This window comes from Chiloscyllium punctatum, chromosome 18, assembly GCF_047496795.1.
Source record: "Chiloscyllium punctatum isolate Juve2018m chromosome 18, sChiPun1.3, whole genome shotgun sequence".
Classification (NCBI taxonomy): Eukaryota; Metazoa; Chordata; class Chondrichthyes; order Orectolobiformes; family Hemiscylliidae; genus Chiloscyllium; species Chiloscyllium punctatum.
In genome coordinates this window covers 94,285,934-94,312,328 of record NC_092756.1, presented here as the reverse complement: position 1 = coordinate 94,312,328, position 26,395 = coordinate 94,285,934, and the positions used below count along the sequence as shown (strand labels likewise).

Below are 26,395 nucleotides of genomic sequence, written 5' to 3'. Positions count from 1 at the left end.
ATAAGCTGCTTTTACTGGTTAGAAAACCAAAAAGAGCTTCCCTGCCTTTCTACGAAATAGTGGTAATTATCTTTTACATATGTCCAAGCAGGTAAATGGGGCCTCAGTTTACCATCTCTTCCAAAAGGCAATACTTCTAACAATGCAACATTCCACGCACTGAAAGTCAACAAGGCTATCAGCTAAACCACTGCCGATACTATTCGTTTCAGTTCAGAAATTGTGCTGTCGAATTATTTAGGTGTTGCTTATTGTTAAGCTGGATAATACTTTGTCTACATTGTCCCATAGTTTACCTACTATTTCCAATCATGCCTTCACTAAACACAACTTAACAACAAGGTCCACCTTCAGCACATTTTGTTCCAATTCTCACTTATTACAATCACTCAAATTTTCTTTCTTGATCCTCAAGCTACCTGATGTTTAAAGAATCCCCTTGCCTTAGCTACTCTCATCCCTTTTTCTAAATATAATTCTCAACCTTCCTCTGCTTAAGAGCAAAACTCACATTTACTTCCTTTTTGGCTATAATGTATTTGAAAGTCTCATTCACTGACAAATTCATATCCACCATTCCTGCAACTCCATAATTACATTTCTCCAATCAGGTCCTATTCTAGTCATAGCTCTAAATGGCTAAAAGTGAAAAAAAACCCAACAAAATGACACTCTCTGAGACTGTCCGTGAGCGATTTATCTTCAACTGTTGGAGCCTTTGGTGCAGCTGTGCAATGTTTCTCCACAGCTGTCCAGCTCAATTGGACCACTCTTCCTAGGTTCCACACTTACCTCATTGATTGTGGCTAGAGTATCTCTGGCAACAAAACATTTTCTTACCCCTGTACCAAAATCTACTGAGACCATCAAGAATCAATATTTAGTCTCCTCCTCTTTTCTCTGTTGCCATTGTGCATCATTTAAAGTCATGGGGTCAACCTCACATGTATGTTGATAACACCCAGTCCAATCTCTCTACTTTTCCATTAGTTTTGAGGTTTCCAGACTAAGTGTTTCATACTTTGGTCAGTCATGATTACATATTTAAAGTATTGGGTAGACCAAAACTGTTCTATTTACGTCCTAGCGAAAACTCCATTCCACCACTCTTTCCAAAGAACATCTTAGAAAATAGTGGATTGCTTGCAATCTTAGCAGAATTTTATAAAAACCTAACAGGATGCCATGTAATACCTTTAAAATCGAGGTAATGTAGAACCCACGTCCTTTATCTCAAGTATAGGCATGAGGACGAGGAAAGAGTGTAAGAGTCTAGATTAGCATTTGCTTCAAATCAAGTCAATCTCATTAAATACAATCTCCTAGATTGTGTTAGGCTCAAGATTCGAATTAACTCATTAGATATCAGTTAATCTAAATTTTGATTAAATCAAAAGACAATCTACATGTAAAATTAATAGACAGGTAACAAGGCTCAGCCCAGTTCTAAGACAAACAGGAACTAAATTGTTGACTGCAGACTCACATGCTTGAAACAGCCGGCAAGGTTCAGATGCTGTCTCCTGTTATCCCGAAGTGACAAATATCAAGAGTTTTTCCCCCCTTTGGATATTAATTTCATTTCCCATATATGGTCACGTTTATGACTTTCACAATTCACTGAAGTCATTAAATTTAGCTTGTAACCTTTAGGTCACTGAATGTAACTTCATTGAGCACTTATGACCCTTGGCCTATCAGTTTGCTGAAAACATCCAAAGCAACGATATACTTACTTAACAACTTAAATGTATTACTAAATCTTCATTGCAAAAAGAACTATCTGGGATAAACACCTGTCTGGGATAACTATCTTTCTGAAGTGTGCTTTAATGTAACTAGTATTTAGTTCAATCTTATTTAATGCCAATAAGCTTATTCAATTAATAGTTAGATCAGCCAATTTATATACACACCAAGCTGAACTCCCTACCTCATCTAAAATATCACTTTCTTTCACTTCTGCAGTACAGATTATCCTGCCTTCGCCCAAATGTTACTAAAATTCTGTTTTGCTCCTGAATAGTGGTCATTGCCACCTCCTCACTTGACTCATCCAATGCTCTGGGCAGCCTGTGTGCTCCCTAATGTCAGTTTTTTTAAAACGTTGATATCAATCTACCCTGCAAGACACATTCACCCATGATGTACATTTATTCCTAGCTGCTCAATACCTTTAATTTGGAATTCATGTTTATGTGCTTGAGCCCTGACCATGGTTTGAATCCCTCACCATACAATCTTAAATGCTACATTTGCCTGCATTCTTCTCGGAGATTGAAGTTCCTCAAACTCTGCTATTTGATCATGCACCCTCTCCTCTTCGGACCAACTTTGACCGTTGTGTCATCAGCTGTGTTGGTACAATACTACAAATTCCTTCCCAAATTCTCTATGTACAGAATTTTTAAGGACCAACATCATGCAGTATCAGACAACTTGGATTGTCTGATTCCATGTACAGAACATCTAGCACAATAAATCCAAACAGGCGGGGAAAAGAAAAAGGTATTTTGTTTGCAACAATTCCTTTTCAAATATAACACACACTTGAATGAAATGACATTTATCCAATATCTAAACTTTCTTTTTCTACTCTCAAAAGAACCAAATACAGTTTGGCTGTGATCGAATTAAATGGCAAAAGAGAGTCAAAAGGCTAACTCCTGATTCCCATATTTAAATACTTGCAACATATAAATAAGTATTGGTACATCAGCGAATTTTAATAATCTTTTAAAAATGTAAAAACATTCAATATTTCACCATGTAATGCACTATCTTGTAACATATATCCTGAATATGGTTAAACTTTGCAAGTAATTCTATCCTTTCCACTTCAAGACAGTACCTGGGATAAATGATAATTTTCCTTATTTATTCATAAATGTCAAGCATGGCTTCTTAATATCTATATTGATAACAACTAATAGTAATGTAATGAAATGGTCAAAAAATATGAGGGTACATGTGAACATTGCTCTGACTCTTACCTGATGAAAGCTTAGTCTCTGGACAACTGTTCCTTTCTGAGGATCCTCTCTTACAGCCAGTGAGCCTTTAGGTTCAAGCAGATCTTGAATCTGTTCATTGTACACCTGGCAATGCAATAATTGGTGTAAAATATGAGCATCGTTTATAACCACTAATGAATAACATTGATTCTTGCTGTTCGAGTAATGTCAAATCAGAAGACAACACATCCTGCCTGTGACTATGACTGCTCCAGTAATACTTATTGCCCAGACTGTCCATCAATATTTCTTTGCTAGTGATATACCAAATCAGCACAATACTCAATGACCATAATGATCGCGTTGCTCTTTCTGGGGGCATCAAAAAGCGTGGAGAAAAGAAATTGAACTTTTCACCTCAGAAGTTACAATCAACAAGACTACCTTTCCTGTGCAGTCTGATATATTTGGGATTCCTTTCATTGTTATCTTAGACTTAGATTAAAATCATCCAATGTCACGAAGTGCATGAATATATTTGACTGAGTGCAAAGATATGCAGCCACGAACCAATGAGCTTGTAGTTTGGAAAGATCCGATACCTTATGAACGTGAATACATATCATTACTTCCCTCTCCTCTCGCTCAGCAGAAGTTACAATTACTGAAGACAAGCCTCTAAGTACAATGAAGGGGTCAGGAAAGACTTAAGATGGAGGTGGTGGTTCAGCAGGCTGAGAATGCTATTGTTTAGATCAGAGTGGTGCTGGAAAAACACAGCAGGTCATGCAGCATCCGAGGAGCAGGAAAATAGATGTTTCGGGCAAAAACCCTTCATCAGGAATAAAGGCAGGAAGCTTCCAGGGTGGAGAGAGGTTATTGGCCATGTGAAGCACTTTGGAACAGTTATATTAGAAGTGTTGCTAAATTAGTCGTGAGTCACATAAGAGAACATGGACTCAGCGCTTAGCCACAGTGCACAGAAATACAGGAGCCGATTCATAAACATTTCCAAACAAAGTTAAGAGCAAAGGTCAAAAATCAAGAATTGCAAGATACAAGTTCATTAGGCCTGTTAAGCATTGTATTTACTTTCTTGACTATTTTCAATGAGTCTGACTAAATTCCAGCTATCCTATTCCTGTTCTGGCAAAGGACTTGAAGACCTTTACTCTCTATTTCTCTAGTTTCTACTTATCCCTTCCCAAATTTGCTCCAATTTTCTCTCCACCTTGAAAGAGGACTACATTTTTGCCCAGAGCTAGCAGTGTCACAAATGTACCAGTTATACCACAACATTACATGTATCACTTTAACATTTAGCAATAGATCACATGGCTGGCTAATCTCAGAATTTGAAACAGATTTATTTCACAAAATATGGCTAAACACTACACATCTTGTTTCATTTTCTCTCACGTTGCAATAGAGCAATGTAATTTCAAATCGGCCGCAAAGTTGCTGATTATTCAGAATGAAAAAGTGTAGTTAAGGTTTCTTAATGATAAATACAAATGACGACGCTGCTTACAGCATTTCACAGGAAAATGTTAACCAGCTCTATAGTATTTGAATTCAAGTGGAATACCTGGTTAATATAACACAAGATCAATTTAGAAAACTTTAGTTTCTTCAAATCATTCTGTACTAGAGTAGCTTTCTGCATTTAAAATTCCATACTTCCCTGGTAATTATTCCCCAGAATTTATAGAAATAATATTAAATGTTAAATTAATAGCTCACAGTAATTCAAACCTGATGACATTTACCCAACGCGTTGTAATAGTGCAAAGACAAACACTAAACTCTGGCACAAATGATTATTTCTTACACATCCCAAGTTACATCAGTGATCTGCAAGCATTCAACAGCTAAAATTATTGCTTCAATGGATATTGTACTTATTGAGCACTGCTGAATTCCATCCAACTCCATCTCCTACAGTGCCATTCATGTCAAGCAGTTCAAATGGACTATTTTGTGAAACTTTCCTGGATAACAATCTTGGGGCTACAAGGATACTCAAAGGGGCTTCCAAGATAGCAATCGCACAGAGAAGCCCAGAGGACCTAACAGCACAAAACTCGAATGGTTCTGATCATCTGCATTCCAAGGATAAGATTTTTTTTTTGTTATTTTCAGATGCCCATTTGAAAAGAAACATAATTGGAAGTTTTAATTGATTTCATTTTGGCAACAGTTGACACCACAGTCAATGACAACAGACAATGTTCTCCAAATTGTTAGTGCTTCAATTTGAATGTTACCATGTAACTATTGTGATGCAACCATTAGTTTGGAACATTTAGTTTGATTACTGGGTAAAAACAAATGGCTGGACAGTTGATTCATCATGCTTCATACCACACAGAAGATCACCTGAACTAAACAGAATCTATTTATAGAAACTGGGTTTTAACGGGGGTTAGCGTTTAGCACTGGCCGGAAGGTCAAAATAAAATATGCGCAGTCCAAGAAAAGCCCAAAGACGACAGGAAACAAATGGTTAGTTTAAAGTACAAATGACTTGCCCTTGCAAACATCCATCCAAAACTGCTGCTGAACATTTAACCCATAATACTAACTTTACTCGTGATTATCCCTTACCATCAGTCTTAACCAGTGCTCTTTACTTTTCCAGTAAATCGATGTGAACCAGTAATTATCCTACCTGCAACCACCATCATTTATAGTCTCTTCACACACATTTACTCCTTTCAAATACCAGCCATGCACTCATTAGTCTGAGCTGGGAGTACACTGGATCAATGGCCGATTGCACTCCTTTGTGACTTCATCAATACAGAGTTACACTTTGGGGAAATTGGTAGCATTGTATCAATCAATTTTTTTGCTGGTAAGACTGATAAAAATCTTTAAATTCAAACTATAATTCCCCCATCACAGGTGACCATGCCTTCAGTTGATTAGGCCAGAAGCTCTGGATTTCCTTCCCAGAACCTTGCCTTTGCTCTTTAAGACACTCCTTAAAGTGTATTTCTTTGTCTAAGTTTTTGGACAGCTCAGCTAAACTAGTACAGAGGAACCTCAATTATCTGAAGGACTTATACACTTAATGGCAAGGTCCTCGGGAGTGTTGCTGAACAAAGAGACCTTGGAGTGCAGGTTCAGAGTTCCTTGAAAGTGGAGTCGCAGGTAGATAGGATAGTGAAAAAGGCGCTGGGTATGCTTTCTTTTATTGGTCAGAGTATTGAGCACAGGAGTTGGGAGGTCATGTTGCGGCTGTACAGAACATTGGTTAGGCCACTGTTGGAATATTGCTTGCAATTCTGGTCTCCTTCCTATTGGAAAGATGTTGTGAAACTTGAAAGGGTTCAGAAAAGATTTACAAGAATGCTGCCAGGGTTGGAGGATTTGAGCTATAGGGAGAGGCTGAACAGGCTGGGGCTGTTTTCCCTGGAGCGTCGGAGGCTGAGGGGTGACCTCATAGAGGTTTACAAAATTATGAGGGGCATGGATAGGGTAAATAGGCAAAGTCTTTTCCCTGGGGTCGGGGTGTCCAGAACTAGAGGGCAAAGGTTTAGGGTGACAGGGGAAAGATATAAAAGAGACCTAAGGGCCAACTTTTTCACGCAGAGAGTGGTACTTGTATGGAATGAGCTGCCAGAGGAAGTGGTGGAGGCTGGTACAATTGCAAGATTTAAGAGGCATTTGGATGGGTATATGAATCGGAAGGGTTTAGAGGGATACGTGCCGGGTGCTGGCAGGTGGGACTAGATTGGGTTGGGATATCTGGTCAGCATAGATGGGTTGGACCGAAGGGTCTGTTTCCATGCTGTACATCTCTATGATTCTACGACACAGGTGGGGAGTATTTCATTCGGTTAATCAAATTCCAGATAACACAGTTTAGTCGAGCATCGGGACATTGCAATCTTGTTGGATAATCGAGGTTCCTCGGTGTTTCCTCATGTGATGCTGCTTAATATTGCTTCTTTGCAGCACTCGGGAGCACTTATGTTAAAAGCGCGACAAATATAAACTGTTGTAAAATGTTCATCAAGATAAAAAGGAAAGCAACGTTAAATAAAATTTAATAATACTGTCCATGTAGTTTTCACACGAAATCCCTAAAAAAAACCCATCTCTTCACCTCCAAATATGAGACAGCAACTTCACAAATTTTCTCATCTTTCATCTGTTCGATTCTCTCATACAGTTCCACCATCGTGTGATACATCACTCCCGGCTGATCAACACTACCCAACATTGTATAGGTCTTCCCAGATCCTGTTGCACCATAAGCAAAGACTGGAAAATAAAATGCACAGTACATTAGAAATTGTCTCAGTGGATATTTCTTACCAACAATCAAATGAATCTTTATCTCAGTGCTCCTATATAAACAGAAAAAAAAAGGTAAATGTGATGAAAAGTAATATTGCTCTGTCAAATGCAAACCTGCCATCTTCACTTCATACTTTTATGCAAAGATAATATAAAATCTAGTGATGGACAGATAGCCGTAGACTTCTTTGCTTTTCTGCTGATACATGGGGAATGATTCAGGGTTGCAAACGGGGCTGAAGGATAAAGAGTGAATAAAACACAAACTTTTATACTTTTCATCTGTCATGACCTCAGGGTATTCTAAAGTGCTCTACAGCCAATTAAGAATTTCTTTTTCAAATTGCAATATAGGAAATTCTTAGCTCTCTTTATTAACATCTAGAGATTTGAGCTGCACAGTTTCATTCATCAAAAATGTCATTATCTATTAGATAGGATTCTGAGAGTATGACCATTTAGATTCCTAAAGAAGGGCTCATGCCCAAAACATCGATTCTCCTGCTCCTTGGATGCTTCCTGACCTGCTGCGCTTTTCCAGCAACACATTTTCAGCTCTGATCTCCAGCATCTGCAGTCCTCACGTTCTCCTATGGCCATTTGTCCCTGAAATCATTTTTATTTCCCTGGGTATTTCCCGTCCCACTGGCAGACCCATCTGAGGCAGCAGCACAGTGGCATACAGCGAACACTGCACTATTCTGCGATCCCCAGCATTGACTCTGGACTCCATATAGTCTCGTGGCAACAGGTCAAACATAATTACAATGTGCTGAACCCCTGCCTCAGGATAATGAATCAATACTCCTTCATATTGAAAACCACTTGAAGGATGGAAAGGGGCTATAATGTACTCTTGGTGGGGGAACTTAATTGACCATTATTGGGAGTAGTTTGTATTGTATTGTATTGTGAAGTAAACTGAGATTTAATATGCTTTTTATTTAATATATACATACACATATGTAACCTGTGGGATCTCTGCATCTCTTAAGTAAATAATTATCTTCCCAGTATTTCTGTAGTCATTTTGATTTATTTTTAGAATAGTCTTGAGGTCTGGCTTTAGAATGAATGCGTTTTGTGCAGTAGTAATGGACTTATGTTTATTTTGGATTGATCATACCCCAGTTTGGCAAACAATGGAGACTCATGGTTTGTTAGTATTGCTAATTATTGAACTTTTTTTTTAAGCTGAAGAGAAACATGCATAGCTGAGAGGAAGACTTTTAGTTTGACTTTTCAGTGGAGCAGTCCTCTGCAGGCCTTTGAAAAGGATGGCTGTGTAGAAAATTCTTCTGAGAAGGGAAGGATATATAATGAATCAGGTTACTTTAGTGCGAGGAGTTAGTGCTCGTCCCAGACTAGATGAATTAGGATAAGATAGAGATTATTTAAAGCTGAGTACACTGAAGCTCTGATGTATGATAGTTCCAGGAAGAAGTTCCAGTCTGAAAGTTGAAGTCATAAGTGACTTAAACCTACCAAGGTTTGGGATACAGGAATATTATGCATGTGGTGTTTTGAGTAATTTGTCATTGGTGTATTTTGGATACTATACAAAAGCTGTTTGTTTCTTTTCAATTTACAGAAGTTTTGGGATTAACAGTGTTTAAAAATCTTTGAACTTTTATTAAAAACGAATGGTTTGGATTATTCAGTTTTCTTTTTCTTTGTTTGTATAATAAACCTCCATTTTAGGATTAAAGCAAAGTCTGCAACATTGCATGCTTACATTTTTAGCAGGAGACCTCTTCACTAAAACCAAAACAAATAAAAATATGATCCATCAATCCAGATTCCTGTTTGGGATTTGACCCGTCAAGTAATCGCATCAGCTCACATTGAAACAGTATTAACACTTATGATCAAGCAGGCCAAGTTGTAAAGGACATGGCTGCTATGCAAGGTTTGCTTTAGGTGATGAGGGAGACAACACGTATTTGGCCCCACTCTCACCAATTTGGCTGTTGCAGATATATCTGTCCATTACATTATCAGTAGGAATGGCCACCACATAGTCGCTGTGGAATGAGGTCATGTTTCTTCCTAAGATCACCAGCTTCAAAGGTGCCAATCCTCAGCTAATTCAAATCAGCCTGATATCAAGAGATGGTTGAAACCACTGGATGCTTCAAAGGCAATGGGCCCGAAAACATTTTAGCAATAGTTCTCAAGACTTGTGATCCAGAAATAGCTGTGGCCCCTAACTAAGCTCTTATATTACAGCTCCAACATTGGCATCTACCCAACAACTTGGAAAATTAACCAGGTATGTTCTATAAACAAAAAGATAAATCCAACCAAGGCAATTACTACTTTATCGGTATACGTTTCATCATCAGCAAAGCAATAGAAGGAGTCAATGACATTGCTATCAAGTGACTCTTACAATGGAATAACCTGTTCAATGATGCTCTGTTTAGGTTCCACTGGGGCCACTCCGCTCCCGATCTCAATGCAGCCTTAGACTAAACATGGACAAAAACTAAATTCCAGAGCTGAGGTGAATGATTGCCCTTTCTGAAGGCGATTCTTGCAGGAGTTTCTCAGCCCTGGCCATCTGTAGCCACCTTATCAGTGGCCTTCTCTCCTCCATGATATCGGAAGTAAGGAACAAAGAACAAAGAACAACAAAACATCCCGCTTGATTGGCACCTCCTTCATCGCACGTAACATTCATCCCTCCACCACCAATGATGTGACCACAGTGTATATCATTTACGAGGTACACTGCAGTAACTCAGTAAGGCTTTTTCAACAGGACCATCTCACTCAAAATCTCCTCCTGTTAGGTGGACAAGAGCTGCAGATGCATGGGAGCACCACCACTTGAAATTTAACATCCAAGCCACACATCATCCTGACTCGGAAATATAAGCACATTTCCTTCACTGTCACTAGAACTCCCTCACTAGCACCACCTTGGGTGTCCCTACATTTCAAGCACTGGAGCAGCTCACCACCACCTTCTCTAGGACAACCAGTGATGGGCAATAAGTGCTGGCTTAGCCAGCAATGTCCATATCCCATGAACAAATACAACATATATAACAGACATTTTACACCCAGCAAGGTCACATAAACAACAGTGAGATAAATGAATCAAGCTAGGTAAGTGTATGAGGCAGAATGGAATTAAGAGGTCTGCTGATTGTTAAATGGAGGAAGGGTAGGAGGAAGTTCATGTCAAATATAAATTCCAAGGTGGCCACATGCCTGTGTATTCTATGTAAAATAATGAGTTAATTTATCATAATGATGCTGGGTGAATAGATATTGACCAGTGCACTGAAGCAAACAGCCTTTTCTCATACAAATAAAGTTATGGGTCTTCTAGATTCACTTCAGAGGGCTTCAAACAGCTTACCTGAATGACAGCAGAGCTCCACTATCTCAGTATTGCATTGAAGTATCAGCATAAATATGAGTGAGTCTTGAAACCTTCTGAATCAGAGGCAAGATTGTGGTCCACTGACCCACACAATCACATCTATTTACAACATATTTGTAAAATTACTCCATGATATTCTTACATGTAAACCAATCCAACATCTGGCCCTGAATACATCCCACAAGAGGTCAATTTAGGAACACAGGAATACGAATAGGCCATTGACCCCTTCGAACTGGTTCCACCATTCAAATGAGGTCATGGCTGATCTGTGGCCCAACATGCTTTAGCCCATATCTGTCAATACCTTTACTTAATAAAACTTTATCGATCTCAGATTTAAAGTTAACTGATCTAGTATCCATTGCCACTTGTGGAAGCAAGTTCTAAACATCAACCACACTCCTCTCCAGTCAATAAGGAGTTACAATACACAGATTAATAGGCACCCAACATCAAGACATGTATATCTGGTCAACACGCTCAGTTCAAATCGTACCATTTCTAGAAAGGCCAACTTTAATTAATTATGCTTATACCCTGCACATATGCTCAAAAAGACTCTCTGCTTTTAGTCTACACATCCAGAATGTGAATGATTCTTCAAGAAATGGAGAAATAATGTACCAGTGATCATTTGTCACTTGGGACTCAAGAATGCAAGCCACCAGTAATTACTCTAATATTTTCAAGTTCAAACTTATCGAACCTAACCACAAGTCGTTGATAGCTGTTATATAAATATTTTTGTAAAAATTACATCCACTAAATCATTGCTAATTGGATTTATAGTAACTAATAAGCAAGGGTGAATTTAAATCTACTTAAAAGTGAGCTACCAAATAGCAGGACCTCAAAAATATTCAAGTGACTGGCTGTGGTACTGTCTGTTTGAAGTACTTACAACAATGGATGTATAACAATGTTGCTTGGGATTGTAAGTATAAAACAGGCAAACCTATAAAGGGTTAACAATGATTACAGTTCAACATTCCAGCATTAATTGCAAACATATTTGTGCTGTTAATCATTGACAAGCCGTATTAACACAAATCATTAGTAAATTTAAGCAACATTAACCAGATTTAGTTTGAGCTCAATTTTAAAGGCACTTTTTTTTCTCAAGACCTTTCTATTCTGTTAATTTCCCTGATGCACAATCCTAGCCTTCCTGGCTACTTAGGCGATTTAAAACTAGCATTTACTTAAGTGAGTGGAATATATGATAAACCTATGCTTTAACACAGATAGAAACAGGAAATGCTGGAAGTACGTAGCAAATCTCACAGCATCTATGAAGAAAGAAACAGAACTGGTTCTGATGAAAGGTTACTGATCTGAAATATTAATTCTCTTTCTCTATCCAAAGATGTTCTAAACCTGCTGAATATTTCCAGATTTTCTGTATTTATTGCAATTTCCAGCATCCAAAGTATTTTAGGTTTGTACAAGTTAAGCTTCTCGATAAGAGAGCAAAATCAGAGGGGCAAGGAAGAATGGAAAGCGGGAAGGGGAAAGAGGAGAGAGGGAAGGAAAACTAAGTGAAATAAAATCTGGGAAGAAAGAATTTACATCATAATGGAAGAAAAATGAAAACATTTGAATATATCAGTTCATTTTACTATGAAATACAGAAGCTAAAAACTCTGGTACCATATTTCTTAAATCTTACCATTGACCATAGCACTTAGTTTATTTTGTCTCATTCTGGTAATACACAAGATGATATTAGTCCTACAAAGACAACTCAGCAATACTCATTTTAGCCTTTCAGTATTTTCCTTTGTATAACAAAAATGCTCCCATCAATTGGCAATTCAGCATTGATTCACAGGATGAATTATAAGTCTGTTGTAAATAACTGATAGTGCTTTGAATTAAACCAGACCACACAGCATTACATCAGAAGTTGTTTAGTCTCAAGGGGCAACAGAAGCTCATAAAGTAGTGTCTTGACGAGGCAGTTATTGTAGGGATTAAAATGACACTTCGGAATGATGTGCCTTTATTTCCGACATCTAATCAATGGCTTCAATGCATAGCTGCCTCAGAATTTAAAATATTCTGATCTGAACAATTTATTAATTGGTTTGGGCACTCTTGCACTTAGACTACAGTAAAGGCAATACGTACATGAAAACAACTGTTTACAGTTCAGCAGGGCAGAAACAATGTTGTTACTCATACATCTTTGCAAATTGGCAACATCAAATGTTGTCTATCACCAGTCATGTACATGTGGGCTTCAGCAGTGGTTTAAATGAATTTTAAACTGCTAGCACAAGGGAGTTGCTTAGGTTCATAAATGCAAATACACACGTGTGCTTCAGCCATATTGACTTTGAGTTTTCAGCTTTGACTCTTACCTGAACAATTATATCCATTTAAAACACCATCCAAAATAGGTTTTGTTGTGAACTCAAACACCTCTTGCTGCGTAGAGGTTACACTGAAAACTCTATCAAACACAAACTTCAGATCTTTGCTTTTCCGTCGTGGGATTTCTCGGTTTCTCAATTTAGGTCCAGAAAACATTTCATCGTTTGTGTCTTCCTTTGGATCAAAGACCAGAACATTTTCATCAACTACTTCCACAACTACTTGGTTATCATGCTCCTGTTCTCGTTGATTCTGCGGTCGTATTCGGACAACTACAGTAACGTTTCCTTCTTCCTCCAGTGCCATGACAACAATTATAACTCTCACTGACTCTGACTCCTCGCGTATCTGTAACCCAAGAAAACATAGACAAGGTGAACTGAAAAAGAGAATTCATAAGACAGGTCAGATAGATCCACACCTACACGTACCAACAAGTAAATCTGAGGTTGTACCACTGACAGCCCAAATCTTACCAACTCATCAGGAGTACAGTTGCATATGTTTCTAACTTTTAGTACAAGCGTACACAGTAGAATAAGAAAGAAATGACAATCAAGTGTGTCAACTGAATCTTTAAGTCAAAATAAATAATCCTTATATAATTATATTATTTAATTGATGCATATAAAAACCCTGTTAGCTCAGTTGGCTCGACAGTGAGTGTACAAAGGAGAAAGTGAGGACTGCAGATGCTGGAGATCAGAGCTTAAAAATGTGTTGCTGGAAAAGCGCAGCAGGTCAGGTAGTATCAAAGGAGCAGTAGAATCGACGTTTCAGGCATAAGCCCTTCAGGAATGAGGAGGGTGTGCCAAGCAGGCCAAGATAAAGGTAGTGAGGAGGGACTTGGGGGAGGGGCGTCGGGAATACGATGGGTGAAAGGAGGTTAAGGTGAGGGTGATAGGCCGGAGAGGGGGTGGGGGCGGAGAGGTTGGGAAGAAGATTGCAGGACAAGAAGGCGGTGCTGAGTCTGAGGGTTGGGATTGAGAAAAGGTGGGGGGAAGGGAAATGAGAAAGCTGGAGAAATCTGCATTCATCCCCAATGTATAGGAGGCCACATCGGGTGCAGCGGATGCAGAAAATGGTGTGTGTGGAGGTGCAGGTGAATTTCTGACTGATATGGAAGGATCCCTTGGGGCTTTGGAGGGAAGTGAAGGGGTAGGTGTGGGCGCAAGTTTTGCATTTCTTGCGGTTGCAGGGGAAGGTGCCAGGAGTGGAGGTTGGGTTGGTGGGGGGGGTGTGGATCTGACGAAGGAGTCACGGAGGGAGTGTTCTTTCCAGAACGCTGATAGAGGTGGGGAGGGAAATATATCCTTGGTGGTGGGGTCTGTTTGGAAGTGGCGGAAACGACGAAGAATGGGGAGATAGGCCACCTACTTGGTGAACGTTTCAGAGAACACCTCTGGGACACCCGCACCAACCAACCCAACCGCCCCGTGGCTGAACACTTTAACTCCCCCTCCCACTCCGCCAAGGACATGCAGGTCCTTGGCCTCCTCCATTGCCAGACCATAGCAACACGACGCCTGGGGGAAGAGTGCCTCATCTTCCGCCTAGGAACCCTCCAACCACAAGGGATGAATGCAGATTTCTCCAGCTTTCTCATTTCCCCTCCCCCCACCTTTTCTCAGTCCCAACCCTCAGACTCAGCACCGCCTTCTTGTCATGCAATCTTCTTCCCGACCTCTCCGCCCCACCCCCTCTCTGGCCTATCACCCTCACCTTAACCTCCTTCCACCTATCGTATTCCCGACGCCCCTCCCCCAAGTCCCTCTTCCCTACCTTTTATCTTAGCCTGCTTGGCACACCCTCCTCATTCCTGAAGAAGGCCTTATGCCCGTAACGTTGATTCTCATGCTCCTTTGATGCTGCCTGACCTGCTGCGCTTTTCCAGCAACACGTTTTTAAGCGAGATCAGATTAATGATAATTGTGTGGGTTTAATTTCTACTCTGGCTGAATTAAGCTTGGAATCTGCCTCCTCAGCCTGCCACATACTGTGCAAAGCATTGGCAAACTATCACTGACAGAACTGCCAAGAAAGCTGTTTGGGATGAAGCATCAGCAGACAAGCCAAGAAGTTGTCTTCAGGTACAGCACTCCTAAATTAACAAACTGAGGTGTCCCTGAAAATACCTGTACTTTGAACGTGACCTGCAGATGCAATTAATTTCATGTTATCTTTTTCACTCGAGAGAACAACAGAAATCAGCAAATTGACCTTGCTGGCAAAATTTCAATAATATTGTAAAAACATCTTTGCAAGTTATTCCCTCCATAATTTAAGATATGGAAACCTTTCTCTAGAAGGAGACTATTTTAGGTTTCATATACTTGTGGGCCAAGAAAGACAGTCAGACAATTTGTACTTGGGCAGCAAAAGCAAATCATTCCACTGGATATTATTCTCATACATGGTTCCATTCTCCACATTGAGTATCCTAATCACACATTTGCCAAATCAACAGCCATGCTCAACTTGCTGTTCCAGAACGTGGAGGTGCCGGTGTTGGACTGGTGTGGACAAAGTTAAAAACCACACAACATCAGGTTATAGTCCAACAGGTTTATTCTGAAGTACTAGTTATCGGAGTGTTGCTCCTTAAACAGGTAGCTGTGGAGCTGGATCACATTAAGAGCAAAAAATTAGTGTCATGCAACTGAAACAATATATTGAACAAATCTAGAGTTCAGAATAGCTGGCATTGAACAGGGGTAGACCTACAACCTGCATTCATTATATAGATACATTTTCCAGACAGATCTCCTCTGATTACACAAAGGTACTTCAGAAAGGTTGCCTTGATTACTTTCTATTGTACCTTACATCACTCAACACTCCCTTCAAGAAATATCTATGAGGGAATACAAGGTTTACCACAAACCTACAATTCCATAGATTGATCTTAACTTTTACATTGCTGCTTTAATTACTTTAGGATACCAATCCAACATCTGGAAAAAGAATGGCTTTTATGGTACTTCTCTCTGAATTCTCAATTAAAAAAGCCAACCATAAATTCGAATTTGATTGCTGATTTAAAACATGCTTTTTAACGCTTGAATTTTGTCTAGATTTTAAGCGAGTATCAAAACCAAACTGCTTTTATAGAACCAATCTTTCAAGGTAACTTTATTTGACAGTAACCTTAACGTTCATCTTAGTTGTTGCCATCTCTTCCTTCAATGAAACATGAGATGAACTCGAGACATCAACAAACCAAGGCATGCTAGTTTAAGTTCTAGCTTCAAAAAATATTTTCAAGCTATTTTAAACATCAAAAACAAAAAAAGTGGATAATTCCGTCGGATTAAATAAATTTAGGCCTGATTCTAAGCCACATTGAGCTAAACTACAAGATTGACAACAGTAGAGATAAAATAATTGAAACTGGGATATAATTGAGGAAGATTAGAGTGGTGCTGGAAGAGCACAGCAGGTCAGGCAGCATCCGAGGAGTAGGAAATCAATGTTTTGGGCAGGAGCCCTTCATCAGGAAAGAGCCTTTGGGGTAGAGAGGTTAATCCTGCATCTAACCCATCTGGAAAGGCTTACTTGTGATAGAAATAGAGAACAATTACAGCACAAAAGGAGGCCATTCAGTCCATAATGTCTTTTAGTTTTTTGAAGGAGCAATTCACTTAATGCTATTCCCTGCCTTCGCCCCATAGCTCTGCAGTCTTCCTTTTTGGATAATAATCCAATTTCCTCAAGTCCCTCAACTGAATCTGCCTCTATCATACTCTCACACAGTGCATTTTAATCACTAACTAAATGTTTTCTAATGTCACCATTCCTCCTTTTGCAAATTGGTTAAAATCTGTGCCCTTTTGTTCACGAATGGCAACGGCTTCTCCCTACGTCCAGGGCCTTGACTTTAAACACCTCTATTAAATCGTAGCCTTCCCTTCTCAAATGATAAACAGTCCCAACTTATGTGCATAACTAGAGTTCCTCAACCTACAGTTAATTTGCTAAAATTAACCTAGTTGAGTCTCACACAAGTATCTTAGACTACCTTTGTGCATAATAAAACAACCCAAGGCTCTTCACAGGAGTAATCTCCTTCAAAGCTACATTGTGAAATATCAAGACAAGTGACAAGAAGCTTGATCAAAGAGAATGGATGAAACAAGCACCTTAAAAGACAGTGTTGGAGGGGTTTCATCAATGTATTCTATATGTTAGAGCCCAGGCAGATGAAGGCAACAGCAGACAGATGAAAGTTGAGAATGTACAAAAGAGCAAAAAGCATGTAGACATTTGAAGGGTATAAAAGATCAGGATGAGTTAAGGGCATGGACAAATTTGAAGACAAGAATGAGAATTTAAAATTGAGCAAGGTGTAGTCAGTGAACATAAGGTGAAGTTGTGTACAAGTCTTGATGAGAATTATGGTTCTAGCAATAGGGCTTTGAATAATCTCAGGTTGGCAGATTGGAAAGTGAGACACTCGCTTGAAGAGTATTGGAAAAGTTGAATTGAAATACTCCAGAATATAGCTTAGGGGTTTGGTTTGGGGTTTTATCAGTTGGTAAGCTGAGCTTGGAATGCAAAATATTACAGAAGACAGCAGTCTTGGTGATTAGATTACTTACAGTGTGGAAATAGGCCCTTCGGCCCAACAAGTCCACACCGCCCCGCCGAAGCGCAACCCACCCATACCCCTACATCTACCCCTTACCTAACACTACGGGCAATTTAGCATGGCCAATTCACCTGACCTGTACATCTTTGGACTGTGGGAGGAAACCCACGCAGACACGGGGAGAATGTGCAAACTCCACACAGTCAGTCGCCTGAGGCGAGAATTGAACCCGGGTCTCTGGCGCTGTGAGGCAGCAGCACTGTGCCACCGTGCCGCCCATACTGTGACAAAACATAGTCAGAAGTTCAGCTCAAAGGCACATTAGAATAAAAGATCGTCTGCAACTGATCTTCACAATGTTCAGGAACAGACGTTACATCAATGGCTAGAGACTGCAGCTTTGTATCAGATTCATTCAGAAATATAACATTTAGGATAAAAACCAAGGAAAAAATGTGCTCAAATGTAATAAAGTGAATATTAACTACTTCATATAGAATCCTCTCACTAGATTCAATTGGTGAAAGATTCGGTCAGGGATTATTTTAATCAGAAGGTAGAAATACAAGTCCCTAGCCCCATGCCTCAACTGAAATGCACATTCTTCTTCATTTCGGTTATTTCACTCCTTATTTTGTTCAGGAAATACAATAATCTCAGTCTGGAGTAAGAGTTGTTGATAAATGTCAGCCATATTGCTCTTGATTTGGGCCACAGGGTATAACAGAAAATGTAACAAAAACAGGAATTGCTGAGCAACTTAGCAGGTCTGGCAGCATCTGTGGAGAAAAAGCACAGTTAACATCTTGAGTCCGGTGACCGCCAGTTCTGAAGGGTCACTGAATGCAAAATGTTCTCCACAAGTGCTGCCAGACCAGACATTTTCTAGCAATTTCTCTTTTTGTTTCAGATTTCCAGGGTCCACAGTTGGTTGTTTTATTTTAGAGAAGATGATGTGCTTGCTTAGTCCCAAACAATACTGCATTTAGTTTTTAAAGTGAGGCAAGATCATGCCTCTAATTGTCTCATTTTATGCTCACAAGTTGATTATTTCACTTGATCCACTACCATTTTGAATTTACACACTTTCTGTTTTTGTCTATTTGACTAACCTTGATAAAAATATAAAGCTTGAAATATTTTTTTAAAAATCAATTTTAAAAGTTTACAAGACTTAAAGAAAAAAGGTACAAGACTAGCTCTGATTATAGGCTTTATCAATCTGTCTTAAAGATGCTGGTGGATTTCATGTGCTTTTTTGTGCAATAGAATTCAACACATCCTTTTCATAAAAATCAGAAATTGGGTAAGTAGCAGCAAATGCAGTTCGGAAATAAGTTCACCCCTGCCTCATCCCACAACTTGCAAAGACTATATTCAAATGTTTAAGGCAACACTTTCCAAGGTTGGGAGCACTGCAAAGCAGTGACTGTCAGCCATCGCATAAAAAGCTCCATTTAAAAAAAGGACTTATTATTACAACACTTTTCATAATGTAGACAATCTAGTCAGTACTTTACAGTCAATGTGCTGTAACTGTGGGAGAAACGGCAGTCAATTTGCACATAACAGCTCCCAGTACATGTAACAATAATAAATCTAATCAAAAATGCATTTGTGCAACATTGATCGAGGGATTGTGTCCACAACTGCCCAGGTCTTCCTCAAAACGAATGATATATTTTAAAACCACCTGAGTGAGTTATCAGATCTTCAGTTTAAAGTCTCTTCTGGAACATAACACCTCCAACGGTAAAATACCCCTTTTGCCCTGCATTTACGAGAATCAGAAATTGGATGTCGTAGAGATGTACAGCATCGAAACAGACCTTTCGGTCCACACTTGGAAAATCAAAGGTTTATTGCCCTAGTGAAGGTGATGGTGGGAGTGACCTGTGTTCTTGGATCATATACTCCAACCCCCTGATGCTGCCTGGCTTGCTGTGTTCTTGCAGCCCCCTGCTTATCTACTTGGGATTCCAGCATCTGCAGTTTTTCTGCCTCTCGCTGTCGTCCTTTGCGGTGTTAAGGGCGGAGATCCAGGATTTCAACCCAACCACACCCACTGACTCCAGAGAGGCTAATGGAAAGGGTTTCCATGGGTACCAAGTCTGAACAGACACCTAGGTTTGGTAATGAAACAACCAACTGTGGGTACTGGAAATCTGAAACAGAAATCGCTGGAGAAATTCAGCAAGTTTAGCAGCATCTACGTTTCGAGTCCAGAGACCCTTTTTCGGTGAACAGTGGATGAAATCGGGAAGAGAAAGCTGAGGAGGCCGCCTCCTTCGCGCTGAGGTGTTTACAAACGGACGGTGGCGACAATCACAACTCGAGGCCTAAACATAGGCCCGAGGCCCTGACCGGCCGTTACATAGCAAAATAAAACAGTTAAGCGCCTCAAAACTAAACATCGGCAACGGAATCCGGCGGCAGGCAAACCCGGTCGGACCACCTACCGAGTGCCGCTCACCGTCCGCCGACAGCTGACGAGACGGGAACCTCGCGCTTGGTTTGCGAGTCCGGTGCCGTTTCAGATTTTTCGCCCTCTCGCCCTCGGACGGTTTAAAATTTCGCGCGTACGAACTACGCATGCGCCGGTCCGGCCGTTCGGTGTTCGCGCTCCGTGAATACGCATGCGCGTTGACACTGGTCGAATATCCCTCTTTCCCCGTTGTTGCTGTCGTCGTCCTTTTCGCCGCAGTTTCTCAAACTCGAGAACAACTCGGACCAAAACCGGCGAATGTGAGAAAAGGATCATTGGTGGAGACGTGAAATTGAGAGGAGGAGAAGAATGGGGGGTGGGCAGGTGAAATTATGTGAGAAGGATGGAGCGGCCTAAAACTTGAGAGAAGTGGGGTTGGAAGTCTTGAAGGTATGAGAGGAGAATAGAGTGAATGTGGGGGGGGAGTGAAAGTGAAAGTGAGAGAATTGCGGGGGGGAGAATGGGGGAAATCATGAAACTGAGAGGTGAGAATGGGGGGGGAATCATGAAACTGAGAGGTGAGAATGGGGGGGGGGGGGAATCATGAAACTGAGAGGTGAGAATGGGGGGGGGGAATCATGAAACTGAGAGGTGAGAATGGGGGGGGGGGGAATCATGAAACTGAGAGGTGAGAATGGGGGGGGGGAATCATGAAACTGAGAGGTGAGAATGGGGGGGGGGGGAATCATGAAACTGAGAGGTGAGAATGGGGGGGGGGAGAGTCATGAAACTGAGAGGTGAGAATGGGGGGGGAAATCATGAAACTGAGAGGTGAGAATGGGGGGGGGAATCATGAAACTGAGAGGTGAGAATGGGGGGGGAATCATGAAACTGAGAGGTGAGAATGGGGGGGGAAGTCATGAAACTGAGAGGTGAGAATGGGGGGGGGAATCATGAAACTGAGAGGTGAGAATGGGGGGGGAATCATGAAACTGAGAGGTGAGAATGGGGGGGAAGTCATGAAACTGAGAGGTGAGAATGGGGGGGGAGAGTCATGAAACTGAGAGGTGAGAATGGGGGGGGAGAGTCATGAAACTGAGGTGAGAATGGGGGGGAATCATGAAACTGAGGTGAGAATGGGGGGGGAATCATGAAACTGAGGTGAGAATGGGGGGGGAATCATGAAACTGAGAGGTGAGAATGGGGGGGGAAGTCATGAAACTGAGAGGTGAGAATGGGGGGGGAGAGTCATGAAACTGAGAGGTAAGAATGGGGGGGGAAATCATGAAACTGAGAGGTGAGAATGGGGGGGAAATCATGAAATTGAGGTGAGTATTGGGGGGGAAAATCATGAAATTGAGAGGTGAGAATGGGGGGAATCATGAAACTGAGTTGAGAATGGGGGGGAATCATGAAACTGAGGTGAGAATGGGGGGGAAATCATGAAACTGAGAGGTGAGAATGGGGGGGGAGTCATGAAACTGAGAGGTGAGAATGGGGGGGAAATCATGAAATTGAGGTGAGAATGGGGGGGGAAATCATGAAATTGAGAGGTGAGAATGGGGGGAATCATGAAACTGAGGTGAGAATGGGGGGGGAATCATGAAACTGAGGTGAGAATGGGGGGGGAAAATCATGAAACTGAGAGGTGAGAATGGGGGGGGAAATCATGAAACTGAGAGGTGAGAATGGGGGGGGGAGAATCATGAAACTGAGAGGTGAGAATGGGGGGGAATCATGAAACTGAGAGGTGAGAATGGGGGGGGAGTCATGAAACTGAGAGGTGAGAATGGGGGGGAAATCATGAAACTGAGAGGTGAGAATGGGGGGGGGGGAATCATGAAACTGAGAGGTGAGAATGGGGGGAAATCATGAAACTGAGAGGTGAGAATGGGGGGGAATCATGAAACTGAGGTGAGAATGGGGGGGAATCATGAAACAGAGGTGAGAATGGGGGGGAATCATGAAACTGAGAGGTGAGAATGGGGGGGGGGAATCATGAAACTGAGAGGTGAGAATGGGGGGGAAATCATGAAACTGAGAGGTGAGAATGGGGAGGGGGGAGTCATGAAACTGAGAGGTGATTTGGGGGCTTTCAAAAAACTGAAGAATTGAGAGGAATTCATGAAACTAGGGATGGCATGAAACAGTGGAAAGTGGAAGGGCATAAAACTGAGAGGAGAGTGGTGGGACCATGAAACAGAGAGAAGAATGTTGGTGGGAATCATGAAACAGAGGTGAGAATGGGGGGGAAATCATGAAACTGCGAGGGGAGGACAGACAAAACTGTGAAACTGCGAGGAGGAGGAGGAACGGACGAGACCGTGAAACTGAGGTGTTGGGATGAAACAGGAAGATGGTGGCGTATGGAGCTATGAAAGGATGATGGGGGAATGAAACTGAAGGATGGAAAGATAGATGCATGAAACTGAAAGGAGGATGGGTGGGGATGTTTGAGAAGTGAGAGTAGTGTGTTGGTGGGGTGATGAATTATGAAACTAGGGGTGAGTGAGTTAGTGAAACTGTAAGAATGGGAGTTGGGGGACTGGCAAATTTTTAATGGTGATGGGGTGGAGCTAGTGAGGCCGCAAGAATGGAGGTTGAGTTGGTGAAGCTGTGCGAGTTGGGGTCAGGGGATTTATGGAGCTGTGAGTGAACAGTCTGTGATGCTGTGAGCATCTCAATTTGAAATGTGCAGATGTGGGGCTTGTGTAAGCAAGTGGAGTTAGGGTAGACTATAAGCCATCCTTATTGCTGTACAGCCTCTCCTGCTCTGATTATTGTGTTTCTTATGTTAATACCTAAACATTACTATTTGAGAAATGTTGTCTTCTTTCTGAACAAGAAAACCTCTGCCTTGGCCAAATGTGGTCCTGTAACCCTACATTCAACGTCAGTCATGAAGATGGAAGCAATTTTGACGTCACCATATGAATTGCAAAAGTGTACTTTTGACCCCTTCTCCACAACTTAATACACCTTGTTGAGGTTACCATGAATGTTCTGCCTTCACAGCATTGTCCCTTGTCTGAGGTGTGGTGACTCTCAGGTTAAACTCGCCGCTAATTGTTTTTCTGTGATGGAAGAGTGGTACTATGGTACTGTGGGACTTTGGCGACTTCCACTTAAACTATTTTAATAGTAGTTGTACATTGTTGCCAACTGGAATTGAAACCCAAAATATCATTGAATATGATGAATAAAATTGCCAATCTTATTGAATGGCAGAACAGCCTCAAGGGGCTATGTGATCAATTCTGCTTCTGTTCAAATGATGAACCTGGAAGAATCTCAGCAGTTTACACATTTTTACAATCAGTACTGTGTTTGAATTTTGTGCATGTCAGCTGATCACATTCCGAATTGACATTCACAGCCATTTTGAGGCTTCCAAATAACTGTGTTCCTCCAGTTCGGGCCTCATACGCAACTCTTGTTTTCATTGCTCCATAATTCATAGCTATACCTTCAACTGCCTTGGCTATAAATTCCAGAATTTTCTGTTCATCTTTTGCACTACCCTGTATCTCTCATCCTTTTGAATTACCCCTTAAAGCTGACCACTCTGGGAAAGATTTATGGTCACCTGCCCTAATAGTTCTTCATAAGACTCAAGGTCAACATTTTGGTTGATAATTGTGACTAATGTGGCACCCTGCAATAAAATGAAGACCCTATTTAAAAAAAAAAGGCTGCATTTATGAAACCCAAGATATTTTTTAAAAATTTTTTAAAAAGCTAGTAAACACTTACAAACAAAAATAATTGAATAAAACCATGTATTGGTAAATATCAAAAAATCAAGGCAAATAGATTCTTTTGTTAATTTTTAAGAAATCCCTTTCGTTGCACATTTGCACAATGAGTTAAATTGAAGGCGTGAGTGCACAGTTGCCAATTACTGGTGGATTGTTGGTATTAGCAAGCACTTCGTATTAGAAAAGTTTCCATGAGAGTTTGCGTAACTGACAAGGCTCAAAAATAGAAATACAGACAAGCCTCCCCCATTTGGTTCAACTTCACTTTTTCACTTAGTCCTGTCACTTTTTGACTTTTGTTAGTCAAAAAATATATCTACCTCTGCTTTAAAAGTATTTAGTGACTTTGACTCCATTGCTCCTGGAGAAGAGATTTCAAAGATTTGCAACCCTTTCAGGAAAAAAAAGGAGTTTTCCTCATCTCTTTTATGCCCCTAGTTTTAGTCTCTCTCCCAAAAGGGGAAACATTCTCCTCATGATCTTCTTGTATGTTTCTTCCAACCTGCAGTTGAAGTGCATTATCAAATAGACCACATTCCAGGAAGATTTGAGTTCTGAAATGGAGTTATACTGCACTTGAAACATTAACTCCATGTGTCTTTCTACAGATGCTACCAGACCTGCTGAGTTTCTCCAGCACTTAACTGTTTTTATTTCTGATTTCCAGATAGCCCAGTATTATGCTGTTATTTTGCTTTTACACCAGGGGTATTGCATTACATCATGGCTGATTGACGTCACTGGGTCTGAAACAGAGGGAGAAGAAAGGTCTGTTCAGTCCAGTGTTGCAGACCAAGAAAATAGAAAATATTTGTACATCCAACCCATTCATGGTTGGAAAATGGATACCTTCTTTTAAAACGTTGTTCCAACATGATCCAGGTGTTCACAAGCCTCACTGTGGTCGATTCATTTCAAATATTTGAACTTCAAAGGCTTGTGCAGACAAAGAAACTGTGGCAAAATTAGAATTTGAGGATCTCTTGTTACATTATTGTGTGGTATTCTGAACAGTGCTGGCAAAGATATCACTTACTTGAACTGTGCATTCAGAGTCAATTAATATTCATATTCTCCTTTAAACAAGGAACCAGGAAACCTAAGATGGCTGAAGGAACATGAGACAGACTCTAATATTATTAGTACCTGAAGGTCCAAAGCAAACCTGAATCAATTTAGCTTGCAGCATATCAGGCATAAGGCCTTCTACACACGTGCTTTCTTCTTAGATCTGGTAATTACATGCCATCTTTTCCGAAATTATATTTTGCTTCAGGCGCAAATAATAATATCCTACCTTTACCTATACTTTCAAAACAATTTTCTAGTCATGTATTGTCTTAAGAAGCCAGTCATAAGCAATCTATTTCCAAACCTCCTATTGTTACTCTTTCTTTTCAGCGGGAATGAATTTGAGCTTCACTTGATGCCATTCCAAGTGACAAACAGGGATTGAGATTGCTTGGTGTGACAATTGGGTAAAAATAATGACACTAGATGCTGAAAACCAAATACTGGATTAGTGGTGCTGGAAGAGCACAGCAGTTCAGGCAGCATCCAACGAGCAGCGAAATCGATGTTTCGGACAAAAGCCCTTCATCATTTTATTCCTGGTGTGACAATTGGCAGACCCCTGCTCCAAAGGGCTGGACAATGCTAAATCTTTTGCCATGTCAAAGGTTGAAGTTTGCTTTAGTTGACCTAATGTTTTGTTGTACAAATGCTATGGGTACTTGCTTTGTGTGGGGTGGTGGGGACAGGAGAGTGAGAAGTTCTATGAAGTTTGAGCCTCATCAATGTTACTAATGGCAGCAGTGATGTTCGCACTTCTTATCGCTAACATCAGTAAAATCTTACAGGGCTAGAGTTAGCAGTTATTATTTATTCCACAAATCACTCACTGCTACTTTCTCAGAATATTATCATATGTATTATTTTACAGGTTATCAGTGAATTTCCCTCAGCAGTAACGGGGGCCCAAAAAAGGATATCTGTACCATCACTGCCTTTTCTGGTATGAGTCATAATTTGCCTTAAAACATTAACTTAAGCAGAAGGAAGCCATTCACCCCTCCTGCTTTTTTCACCATTCATTATGGTCATGGCTGCTTTGTGACCTAGCTGTCATAAATCGCCACCCTTGTCCCATATACCTTCTGGTTAATTTTTTTTAAAATCTCATTAAAAATTCACAATTAATCTTGTATTAAATGTCATTGCAGAAGAATATTGTTGAAACAGACAAGATTATAGAAATAAATAAAATAGCAGCAGGAGTAGGCCATTCAGCCCTTCAAGCCTGCTCCATTTTTCATTATGATCATGGCTGATCATCCAACTCAATAACCTGTTCCTGATTTTGCCCATATCCTTTGATCCCTTTCACTCCAAGAGCTATATCCAACTACTTGAAATCATACATGTTTTGGCTTTGACTGTTATCTATGGTCGCAGATTTTACAAGCTCACCACTCTGGATGAAGAAATTTCTCCTTGTTTCAGTTCTAAATGGTTTAGTCCATATGCTTCCCTATTGAAAGCAGACAAGTGAGGGAGAAGGCAGTTCAAAATTGAGTCCCTCATTTTGTA

General features: G+C 40.6%; 1 protein-coding gene across 2 annotated transcripts in view; it reads right to left on the bottom strand.

The window, feature by feature from the left end:
- Window positions 1–20,219, bottom strand: part of LOC140489350 (kinesin-like protein KIF18A) — a 67,430-nt gene extending 47,211 nt beyond the window's left edge. For both annotated transcript variants that reach the window (XM_072588815.1, XM_072588816.1), the window contains exons 1-4: window positions 20,083–20,219; window positions 13,023–13,383; window positions 7,069–7,226; window positions 2,994–3,098 (exon numbers count right to left, since the gene is read on the bottom strand). In XM_072588815.1, coding sequence (XP_072444916.1) covers window positions 2,994–3,098; window positions 7,069–7,226; window positions 13,023–13,383; window positions 20,083–20,217 — 759 coding nt within the window. In that variant the 5' untranslated portion in view covers window positions 20,218–20,219. The remainder of the gene's footprint in view (window positions 1–2,993; window positions 3,099–7,068; window positions 7,227–13,022; window positions 13,384–20,082) is intronic.
- Window positions 20,220–26,395: the final 6,176 nt, after the last annotated feature.